Source organism: Pseudorasbora parva, chromosome 14 (genome assembly GCF_024679245.1).
Source record: "Pseudorasbora parva isolate DD20220531a chromosome 14, ASM2467924v1, whole genome shotgun sequence".
Classification (NCBI taxonomy): Eukaryota; Metazoa; Chordata; class Actinopteri; order Cypriniformes; family Gobionidae; genus Pseudorasbora; species Pseudorasbora parva.
The window spans coordinates 32,680,266-32,692,669 of record NC_090185.1 but is presented as its reverse complement, the minus strand read 5'-3'; the positions used below and the strand labels follow the sequence as shown (position 1 = coordinate 32,692,669).

The 12,404-nt window shown below is 34.8% G+C and overlaps 1 protein-coding gene across 11 annotated transcripts in view; it reads right to left on the bottom strand.

The window, feature by feature from the left end:
- dock3 (dedicator of cytokinesis 3) overlaps positions 1–12,404 on the bottom strand; it is a 304,695-nt gene that overhangs the window by 102,380 nt on the left and 189,911 nt on the right. For all 11 annotated transcript variants that reach the window (XR_010897931.1, XM_067416279.1, XM_067416269.1 and 8 more), the window contains 3 exons: positions 11,334–11,418; positions 5,819–5,860; positions 2,251–2,402 (listed from right to left, as the gene is read on the bottom strand). Coding sequence is in view for 10 of the 11 variants with exons in the window: in XM_067416279.1 (XP_067272380.1) it covers positions 2,251–2,402; positions 5,819–5,860; positions 11,334–11,418 (279 nt within the window). In the remaining variant the exon portion in view is untranslated. The remainder of the gene's footprint in view (positions 1–2,250; positions 2,403–5,818; positions 5,861–11,333; positions 11,419–12,404) is intronic.

Genomic DNA, 12,404 nt, shown 5'->3' with positions numbered 1-12,404 from the left:
AGTATTACTGTGGGGCTCCGACCATCCGAATTAACGTTCCTGTTGGTGTTTCTTTCGGCATTCTAAAGAATAAAAGAGTAAAGCGTGACCTTATTGAACCGCTGCTGCCTGCTTCAAACAGAAACATTTAAACGATCGTTTCTTAGTGGCCTACAAACGCTTCTCTAACTGAATTAATGATGCGTATGAATTCATTTTTAAACACTCCCGTTGGAGGATTAGTTCAGTGGCTTTATTTCTCTTAAGGTTAACACCACGAACTGCGGAGGAAAAACAAAACAAACTTCTGTTATATAATAGAAGATAGAATCTCTTCTTCACTGAGTCTCGGTTGAGTTTATTACAGTCACTAAAAGTGGACTTCCCTCGAGGGTGTTTCCAGCTCATCCACTGGAAATCAACTCATCTTCCTGTTTCTGAAAGCACTTTTTTTGGTCAACCTTTATCAAGTTCCTTACGTTTCGCTCGCTTGTCAGAAAAGTTAAAGGAGCCCTCGCCTCAAAAAGCTGCATGACTCAATGGAGAAACGGGCCTTTCTGCAAAGTTAAGTCACGTTGTTTCTTGCACATTTTGTGACGAACGAGAATGACCTTAAAAAGTTAACGCACTATTGTGTTTAAAACACAAACTAGGGCTGTTACAATATCGATACGATACCAATACGATATTGACCACTTTTTTTTTAAACAGTCCTCGTTACATTTGTTACATATACTTATCATAGAACAGTACATTTTGCATAATAACATGTAACTAACCCTCAACCAAACCCTAATCCTACCGTAACCCTATAGTAAGTACATGTAGTTAATTCATATTACTCAAATACATAATTACACTGTAACTACGACTACGATAAAGTGTAACATGTAACCTAGCCTAGAAATCTAGACGCACCCTAGCGGCGGCAAATCAAATTTGCCGTAAGTGTCGTCTAGCAACTCTCAATAACCTTCTGAGCTGTAAAATCCAAACTCTGGTCAGGCCAATCACATTGTGTATACAGTCGGTGGGCGGGGCTTAACATAATGACGGCCAAGTTGCGTTTGCGTGCTTCTAGTAAACACAGAAACTGGCGAACGGCGGTCTTTCGAATCAGCTTTGACTGCGACTCTGGAAGACTTGGAGTTAAGCTTTTCTCTGAGAAAAGAACAAAGAACGGCACTGAAGTCATTCTTAAAAAGGGAAGATGTGTTCGGAGTTTTGCTGACCGGATACAGCAAATGTTTAATCTATCAACAAGCTCTGCTTCATGTAGCTCTGGTTGGTGAAGCGCTATCCTATCGCGTGCAGAGGGAGTTTGAAAGAAAACCGTTTATCCGCCCCTCGGACTGAGCTGTCAATGGTGAGTTTCAGGACCAAACATCTTGATGTGGGTCTGGCTTGTCAGGCTAGTTGTAACCATCTCTTAGCTCTGTATATCTGTATGCTTGAAGAAAAAAATGGTCTCTATTTGCACTTTGAATATTGAGTAATTTGATTAGGGTTATTGTTTGCACTTAATATCTATGATCAATTTGTGGGAAGGAGTTCAGTTAGGCGGTCAAATGAAGCTCATGTGCAGTTCTTAGGTCTGAAAAGACAATCATACAGGAATGAATAGAGTACTGCTGTCTTTTACTGTATATGATAATTCATATTAGGAAAGTAAAAAATGAAGATGATTAGTTAAAACATTTCAAATGCACCTGCAGACAATTTTTAATTTCTAGTCATGTATTTCATCATTGTGGATTTCTTAAAAATCCTACGTAAAAATCTTGTTTGTTCTCGTTCTCGTGAACCCGTTCTCGTGTCTCGTGATATAAGAGACTCGTCGCACCCCTAATAAAAACTAATTTATTGTGAGAGTTAGTTAGCATGCCCTCTACCTTAAAAATGCTTCAACTTGAGTTGTCTCAAAGCACAGCTGACGTGAAGAGATCTTCTACATGAATACTTCATCAAGGCCTCTTGTCCTTATCTCATCTTCATGCGCTTTCACAGAAAGAAAGTTCTGAGTGCCATTTTGAATGAGTGTGTACAAAAAAGTGACCTATGTAGGCGGTGTTTGGGCACGCTTTTATTTCTTAGACCTTGATACTGAAAAAAAGATGGCTTACTTTATTGCTTATGGAACCTCGTGTACTGTTTTTCGCTGTTCCTTGTGAATAATTGCAGATGAAAGCCTCTTCATTGTAAAAAGTTTGAGTGGTGGAAGAATGTGACCGTTGAATGGATAAGCAAACTTGTAAATGGCATATGTCCTACCTGATTTGCTTGCCTTCTCTAAGGTCATACAGAGAGAAGAAGATGTCTGTGTCCTCGCCGATGGTGTTGTACGTGAAGCTCTTTAGGTTGACGAAGAGGTGGTGCGGCACAGGCATTCGACACGAATCCCCGTGTCTTTGTCTTCCGCCATCCTGAAAGCACAGCGTGAACTACAGCTTTACATTTTGTCATGATGTTTGTTGTAAGTATATGTTAGACTGTTATGTAATGTAATGTCATGTTATGCTATTGGCATGGGTTTTGGTAATATATGTAAAGGCAAATCCAGTTTATGATATATTGTGATTATTTTATGTTATTGTGTCATGTTACCAGACATATGTCACCTTATGGTATATTGCTATATGTTGAGTTATATATTATGTTGTATGTTATTTTTTAGTTAAGTTACGTTGTAGCATAATTATAGCATAACATACGTTATGTAGTATGTTATGTTATATGTTATGTTGTATGTTATGTTATATTATATGTTATGGTATATGTTATGTTATATGTTATGCTATATGTTATGTTGTATGTTATAGTATATGGAATGTTGTATGTTATAGTATATGGAATGTTGTATGTTATATTATATGTTATGGTATATGTTATATTATATGTTATGATATATGTTATGTAGTATGTTATAGTATATGGAATGTTGTATGTTATATTATATGTTATGGTATATGTTATGTTATATGTTATGCTATATGTTATGTTGTATGTTATAGTATATGGAATGTTGTATGTTATATTATATGGAATGTTGTATGTTATATTATATGGAATGTTGTATGTTATAGTATATGGAATGTTGTATGTTATATTATATGTTATGGTATATGTTATATTATATGTTATGCTATATGTTATGTTGTATGTTATAGTATATGGAATGTTGTATGTTATATTATATGGAATGTTGTATGTTGTAGTATATGGAATGTTGTATGTTATAGTATATGGAATGTTGTATGTTGTAGTATATGGAATGTTGTATGTTGTAGTATATGGAATGTTGTATGTTATAGTATATGGAATGTTGTATGTTATATTATATGGAATGTTGTATGTTGTAGTATATGGAATGTTGTATGTTATATTATATGTTATGGTATATGTTATATTATATGTTATGATATATGTTATATTATATGTTATGATATATGTTATGTAGTATGTTATATGGAATGTTGTATGTTATATTATATGTTATGGTATATGTAATGTTATATGTTATGCTATATGTTATGTTGTATGTTATAGTATATGGAATGTTGTATGTTATATTATATGGAATGTTGTATGTTGTAGTATATGGAATGTTGTATGTTATAGTATATGGAATGTTGTATGTTATAGTATATGGAATGTTGTATGTTATATTAAATGGAATGTTGTATGTTATAGTATATGGAATGTTGTATGTTATATTATATGTTATGGTATATGTTATGTTATATGTTATGCTATATGTTATGTTGTATGTTATAGTATATGGAATGTTGTATGTTATAGTATATGGAATGTTGTATGTTATATTATATGTTATGGTATATGTTATATTATATGTTATGCTATATGTTATGTTGTATGTTATAGTATATGGAATGTTGTATGTTATATTATATGGAATGTTGTATGTTATAGTATATGGAATGTTGTATGTTATATTATATGTTATGGTATATGTTATATTATATGTTATGCTATATGTTATGTTGTATGTTATAGTATATGGAATGTTGTATGTTATATTATATGGAATGTTGTATGTTGTAGTATATGGAATGTTGTATGTTATATTATATGTTATGGTATATGTTATATTATATGTTATGATATATGTTATATTATATGTTATGATATATGTTATGTAGTATGTTATATGGAATGTTGTATGTTATATTATATGTTATGGTATATGTTATGTTATATGTTATGCTATATGTTATGTTGTATGTTATAGTATATGGAATGTTGTATGTTATATTATATGGAATGTTGTATGTTGTAGTATATGGAATGTTGTATGTTATAGTATATGGAATGTTGTATGTTATAGTATATGGAATGTTGTATGTTATATTATATGGAATGTTGTATGTTGTAGTATATGGAATGTTGTATGTTATAGTATATGGAATGTTGTATGTTATAGTATATGGAATGTTGTATGTTATATTAAATGGAATGTTGTATGTTATAGTATATGGAATGTTGTATGTTATATTATATGTTATGGTATATGTTATGTTATATGTTATGCTATATGTTATGTAGTATGTTATGCTATATGTTATGTTGTATGTTATAGTATATGGAATGTTGTATGTTATATTATGTTATGGTATATGTTATGCTATATGTTATGTTGTATGTTATAGTATATGGAATGTTGTATGTTATAGTATATGGAATGTTGTATGTTGTAGTATATGGAATGTTGTATGTTGTAGTATATGGAATGTTGTATGTTGTAGTATATGGAATGTTGTATGTTATAGTATATGGAATGTTGTATGTTATAGTATATGGAATGTTGTATGTTGTAGTATATGGAATGTTGTATGTTGTAGTATATGGAATGTTGTATGTTATAGTATATGGAATGTTGTATGTTATAGTATATGGAATGTTGTATGTTGTAGTATATGGAATGTTGTATGTTATATTATATGTTATGGTATATGTTATGTTATATGGTATGCTATATGTTGTGTTGTATGTTATAGTATATCGAATGTAATGCAACATAACATAGCGTAATGTAACGTAACGTAACGTAACATAACATAACATAACAACATAACAACGTAACATAACAACGTAATGTAATGTAATGTAACGTAACGTAACGTAACGTAACGTAACGTAACGTAACGTAACATAACATAACATAACATAACATAACATAACATAACATAACATAACATAACATAACAACATAACATAACATAACAACGTAATGTAACGTAACGTAATGTAATGTAACAAAACAACATAACATAGCGTAACATAGCGTAACATAATATAACATAAAACATAACATAACGTAACGTAATGTAACAACATAACATAACCTAACGTGATGTAACATAACATAACAGCGTAGTGTAATGTAACGTAACGTAACGTAACGTAACGTAACGTAACGTAACAACATAACATAAAGCAATATACCACAGCATGATTTAACACATTGCATAACATAATGCATAAAAATATACTGTAACTCCATACCATAGCGTGTAACAATATACCACAACATGACATGTATCATTACAGAGATATAACAGAAACAACTAAATTAACCAAACAAAAAAAAGTGCTTAGATAGCCAAGTGTGGCAAACATTTACTGGCCTATATTTGAACTAGTGCTTTATAACTGTAAAAGGTCTTTTAGCATGACCAAATCAAGGATTTTAGCTCAACAAAACATTTCATGTCACATTTTAGCCCATGGTGAAGCATGACCTACAAAAAGTTCTGCACATGTTAATGACCCTAAGCATTTCTGACAAGCCCTCAGATGGTGCTGAGGATGACAAACATACCTGCGATGTGCTTTGCTGGACACTGTGTCTGCTGGATAGGTGCTGTCAACCGAGAGAAAAAGAAACATAGATCCAGTCAAGGTGTACATACTGTACAAGGCATGCGGGCTGCAGTTAGATATTTTGGCTGTGCCTGCATAAAAGGAACTAACATCCTTAAAAAAAAAAAAAAAACTGTCTCTAATAATGAATGTAATTGAAACTGAAACATAATGTGCACAATATACAATATATACTATATATTTGTTTGCACTGACACCTCTAAAGTAATCTTCAAACATAAAACAATATCCCATTAAAATATTATTTAGGAGTGCTTTTTATGGAAGCTTGTTTCTGCCACTGAATAAAACATAAAAAAGGGTAATTGTGATTATTTATCTCAATATTCTGAGTTTTCTCTCTAAATTGTGAGATATAAAGTCAGAATTGAGAGATATAAAGTCAGAATTGAGAGATATAAAGTCAGAATTGAGAGATATAAAGTCAGAATTGAGGGATATAAAGTCAGAATTGAGAGATATAAAGTCCGAATTGCAAGATAAAAAGTCGCAATTATCTTTTAAATATTTTTATCCAGTGACGGAAACAAGCTTCCATAGTTCTGAGATTGAAGAATTAAAGGAAACAAAATGTCATGTTTGATCTGCAATTGAGTAAATAAGAAACTTGCTTAAGCGTTTGAATATTTTCCCACAAGACTGTAGAGATGTACAGAGCAATATATACATCTTTAATCAAATTAATCATATTCACAGAGGCATCATCAGCACAAACCCAAGCAGAAGACAGTCACATGGTGAAAAGTTCCCACATCTTCCCCGGGAGCCTGGGTGACTTATGAGTCTGTATTTCTTAGCTTGCATCTTTCTCTCCAGTGCTTTTGACTGCATTTAGAATAAATTACCCAGCATTCAGCATAAACCCCCACCGGCAAATGCATGGCGGGAATGGAGGCATGCAAAACATGTTAGCGCAAGGATATTAGATTCTGCCTTCTTGTTAAAAAGTCAAAGTGCTATGTTGTTCTGGGTGGAGTGACATTGCTATGTGGTTGTTAGGGTGTAGCTAAGGTGTTGCTAAACATTCTGTTGTCCTGTTGCTAGGGTGTTCTACAAACCTGATTTAAAAAAGTTGGGACACAGTACAAATTGTAAATTCTGACTTTATAAACTCGCAATTATGACCCATTAATCTTGCAATTCCAACTATAACTCGCAATTATGACCCACTAATCTTGCAATTCCAACTATAACTCGCAGTTCTGACTTTATATCTGGCAATTCTGACTTTATAACTCTCAATTTGCGACTTTTTGATCGCAATTCTAAATATAACATGCAATTCACGACTTTATTATCTAGCAATTCTGAGGACAAAAGTCAGTATTGTGAGATAAAAAGATCTCAATTACCTTTTTTTTATTTTTTATTCTCTGGCGGAAAGAAACTTCCATTGCTAGAGCATTGCAACTGATGCTTTCCTTAGTAAACACCACTAATAATTACCTTCACAATAAGAACCAGCAAAAGGGATCCTCAAAACTGCATGCACATTCTCTCAGTGATAGTGACAAAAAGGGAGTGAAGTAGAGCTTCATTTTCAAACCCAGTGGAGGATTTCAGACCCAATTGAGAAATGTCTGAAAACAAATATCTTTCCTTCTGTTCTCACTTTCACCATCAGGGAGGCTAAACGCATGCCTGGCGGGACTCATTAATCTAAAACAGCGCCTTGCGGCACTGTGAGCATGGCAGACTTTACAGCCATGTTACAACACATTTCTGTGAGAGAATTTAGTCTCTGACTAACTTATATCTAGTCTGGATGCCATGCCCACACATTTTTTAGGAAAACTGTTCGGACCAATGAAATCATCAGGGCGGGCTTTAGACGATGACGGACAGATGATAAACAGTAACGTAATCATCACGTCATCAAAGGGGCTTGGATTATATTTACTCGAATCCTAAACGGAGAGCTTGTTTGTATCTGCATTCACCTTCACTATTTCTCTCAGAAATGATGATCATGTTGGGTAAGTACTCTGTGTATCATTAAATTATTCTATTTTTTTACAACACCGGCAAAGATCGTTTATTCCAGCCTGATTTCAGCGCACGTGCAGACAGGGTTGCCAAGTTTTTACAACAAAACCCGCCAACTACTAGCCCTAAGCAATAGCTTCTCGGGGGGTTCTCCGGGGGAAAAATGGTGTTTGGGGGTAAAATTAGTGTTATTTTGGCAAGATTGTCTGCTAATATTCGCACTCATGGGTCTATATATCACATAATAGTCGCTTCAACCCGCGGACATAGGAAACAACCCGCGGGGGAAAAAAATGCGGACTTGGCAACACAGTGCAGTTGAACTCTGTTGACATTTGACAATGCGTTGCTTCGTTGCTCTGATTGGTTGTAGGTCTGTCCAATTGATGTCTTTCCTGGTTCGGTTGAAACACGCCTCATAATCACAGCCCAATGGAGCGATTTCATACTCATATTCTGACTAGAATTGAGTATGACCACGTCAGGCTAACTTATATCATTATATAAATAAAAACTGTGTAAATCATTTAACATTTATTATATATATATATATATATATAACTATTTTCTTGACAGTGTAAAGCAAAAAAAAACAACTAACTATAATATTGAAAGTAAACGGAAAACCGATTAGATAGAGTAAATTTTGTGAACAGAGCACGTGTATTTCAGGACGAGAAAAGCTCGGCTCTTTGATTGAATCTATCTTTTTGCTCCCCTGGAGAAAATTCGGCATTATCTTCTAAGGGAACTAAAGGTCTTGAGTCTCTGCAGCTACAGTGCTCTCTGTAGCCTGAGGGCAAGTAAAAGTCTTCTCACATCTATGTCTCTATGTTCTCCTCAGAAGCTTGTTTCTTTCTTCTCCTCTTTCTTTATTTTGGGTATTTGTGTGAAACTCCTCCGCCTCCCACATATCGAGCTATACAAATCTCTCTGTGACCTCAACATTTGGCTAGTGCACTTAAAAATCAAGTCGAGATTCAGCTACTCTACCCGGGGTGCTTGCTTTTCCTCTGAATTCGTCCCAGAAAGTTAGCTAAACCTCTTAGTCAGGCACTTTGAATAGTTCTCCGTTCTCTTGACTATACCTCCAACCTCTTTCAATCTTTCTTCAAGTTTTTAACTTGTAACAAAAAATGAAAAATGCAACAGGGATATTATTATGTTGCCGAAATAAAATTAAAAAACACCCTGAATATCACATTATTTGAATGTGCTTTTAGAAGTTTCATAAATAATATTTTATATAAGACAACGAATATTATAATAGCATCTCTGATTTATACCTAGTGGCAAAAATGCTGATGGGTATCTGGAATTTGATTCATATCAACAGTCTTATTTAAAACAATTCATTTCAAAGCACTGATCTAACCTATTTTACTTACAAATGGAAGTAACCGTATGACATTTGACATGCTATAAAATGACAAATTATTAAATAGTATGAAGATTAAATACATAATATAGACATTTAAAATTATATATATATATATATATATATATATATATATATATATATATATATATATATATATATATATATAACAATACTTCTCACAGCTTTACTAGAAATAAAATGCTGATAAATTATTGTATCTTTAATCTTAATTTAGGCATTAATTATTAAATTATATTATAGGCATTAATTATATACACTGATCAGGCATAACATTATGACTTAACAGGTTAAGTGAATAACACTGATTATCTCTTCATCACAGCACTTGTTAGTGGGTGGGATATATTAGGCAGCAAGTGGACATTTTGTCCTCAAACTTGATGTGTTAGAAGCAGGACAAATAAGCAAGCGTAATGATTTGAGTGAGTTTGACAAGGGCCAGATTGTGATGGCTAGACGACTGGGTCAGAGCATCTCCAAAACTGCAGCTCTTGTGGGGTGTTCCCGGTCTGCAGTGGTCAGTATCTATCAAAAGTGCTCCAAGGAAGGAACAGCGGTGAACCGGTGACAGGGTCATGGGCGGCCAAGGCTCATTGATTCACGTGGGGAGTGAAGGCTGGTCCGTGTGGTCCGATCAAACAGACGAGCTACTGAAGCTTAAATTGCTCAAGAAGTTAATGCTGGTTCTGATAGAAAGATGGTAGTTTGTTGTATAAGGGGCTGAAAAGCTGCAGACCAGTCAGTGTGCCCATGCTGACCCCATCCACTGCCAAAAGCACCAAAAGTGGGCATGTGAGCATCAGAACTGGACCACGGAGCAATTGAGAAGGTGGCCTGGTCTGATGAATCACGTTTCTTTTACATCACATGGATGTCCAGGTGCGTCTGCGTCACTTACCTGGGGAACACATGGCACCAGGATACACTATGGGAAGAAGGCAAGCCTGCAGAGGCAGTGTGATGCTTTGGGCAATGTTCTGCTGGGAAACCTTGGGTCCTGCCATCCATGTGGATGTTACTTTGACACTTTTCACCTACCTAAGCATTGATGCAGACCATGTGCACCCTTTCATGGAAACGGTATTTCCTGTTGGCTGTGGCTCTTTCAGCAGGATAATGCACAGCATTATATTTGCAGCAAAATGGGGACCAACACAATATTAGGAAGGTTGTCATAATGTTATGCCTGGTTGGTTTATATTGTACAATTTGGCATCAAGGAAAAATATCTGGCACATGTGTGAAATAAAATAAATGTTATTTTCCCACAAGCTGCAGATACAACCAGATGGTACTGTCAAAACAGTTTCCAATAAAGTGTTATTGTTGTCGGGAAGTCTAGAGAATATAGTGAATTATTGAGGGTAAAAAGTATAATCAAAAGAGGAAAAAAGCATGTTTTTTTATAACCAATATTGTTTCTTATTAAACGCCAAAGTGTAACTGTTCCATTAAGCTAAAATGTGCTATCAGACTTTCTGGGAAATAAAATATGCAAATGATTCATTCTGATGAGTCATCTTGGGAATTTGCCCTCTAATGCAGTGTTTAAAACATTTCTGCTTTCTAACTGTTCAGTTCATTCTACAGGTGTGAACTTGGCAACATCTGCACATTATGCTTCATTATGCACGTATGCAAAACAGTTGCAGGAATACATTAAAACATTAATTCCTGCGCTCGTCTATACAGATGACTCAGAAATTAATACACTCATTTAGCACAACTTGCAGCAATTCAAAGCATCAAAAACACTAGAGACATACAAACCACAATACAGAGCAGGAATCAGAAAACGGTTTCATAACACTAAGCATTATGTTTTACATAAAATCTCAAAGCATCGTCTGGAAAGCGTCATATTTGTGCAAACACATCTGATAAACGAGCAGTCTTTGAATTAAAAAACCCAATTTTCATTCATTTTAAATTTTAAAAACGTTGCAAAAACATCTACTAAATGTTGCTCTAACATCCATTATAGTGATTTTCTTTTTATAGTGACTGCTTTAGGGATGAGAATGCACACATCAGACACACATCTGAATGCATTCAGTGTACTTACCATTTTGTAGAGATCTGAAACGCTGATCTGATCCGAATCGACCATTTCGAACTCCTTCCTGGGTACAAGATCTAAGCCTAAGTGTCTGTTGAACACAGGAAAAGAACAGGACAGAGATTACTTGAGACTGAAATACTTAGAATAGATACTATTGCGGATAATAAAACACCAGAAAATCTGTCAAGCTGTTGCGTTCCACCTGTTGTGACGGGCATTTAGCCATACAGTATCTTTTTTTATTCATTAGTTGCTGTATTGCTACACTCATATCTAACGCGGCGGTGTGATGGCCGCTAGATTGGCAAACATAACATAAGAACATTTCTAGGCAAGTTTTCCACTCTACTTTCCTGGTTTGTCCAATGGAGCTGTTAATATTGGGAGGATCATGTGGTTAAGATGCACAGAAAGCCGCTAGCGCTATGTGCAGCTGTCATATTGTCGATCTATAGAAACAGGTGTTGCCTTCATAACTCAACTAAAGTGATGACATGGCATACCGTATCCTAATATAACATAAACACTGCCTCTCCCAGACTTCCTAGACGTAAATAAAACTTCATGAATACCCTGAGCAGCCTAAATCACAGACTAGCATTACGTAAGTTAGCAGCTAAACACGTGCAGCGCAAAGCGACATCTTGCTTTTTGCTAGTTTGCCATGTGCTTCAGACCCGGCGCTTAGAACATGTTGAAGATGAAAAGTCACATCAGAAGTTTGTTGAAATACACATTTTTATTATTAAACTTATTTGTTTGGATGTTCTGGGTGTTTGTTAAAGGGGGGGTGAAACACTCAGTTTCAGTCAGTGTCATGTCAATCTTGAGTACCTATAGAGTAGCATTGCATCCTGCATATCTCCGAAAAGTCTTTATTTTTTTTAATAATTATATAAGAAAGATGCGCTGTTCCGAGTCTTTCCGAAAAAAGCCGAGCGGGTGGGGGCGTATCGTGTGAGCGGAGCTAAATAATGACGTGTGCGCGCTGCTGCTATTGTGTTGAGTCGAGTGCGTCATCCCTAACAGCAGGAAAAAAACTTTATTCAAAATAAAAATATGGCTTTTAATCAG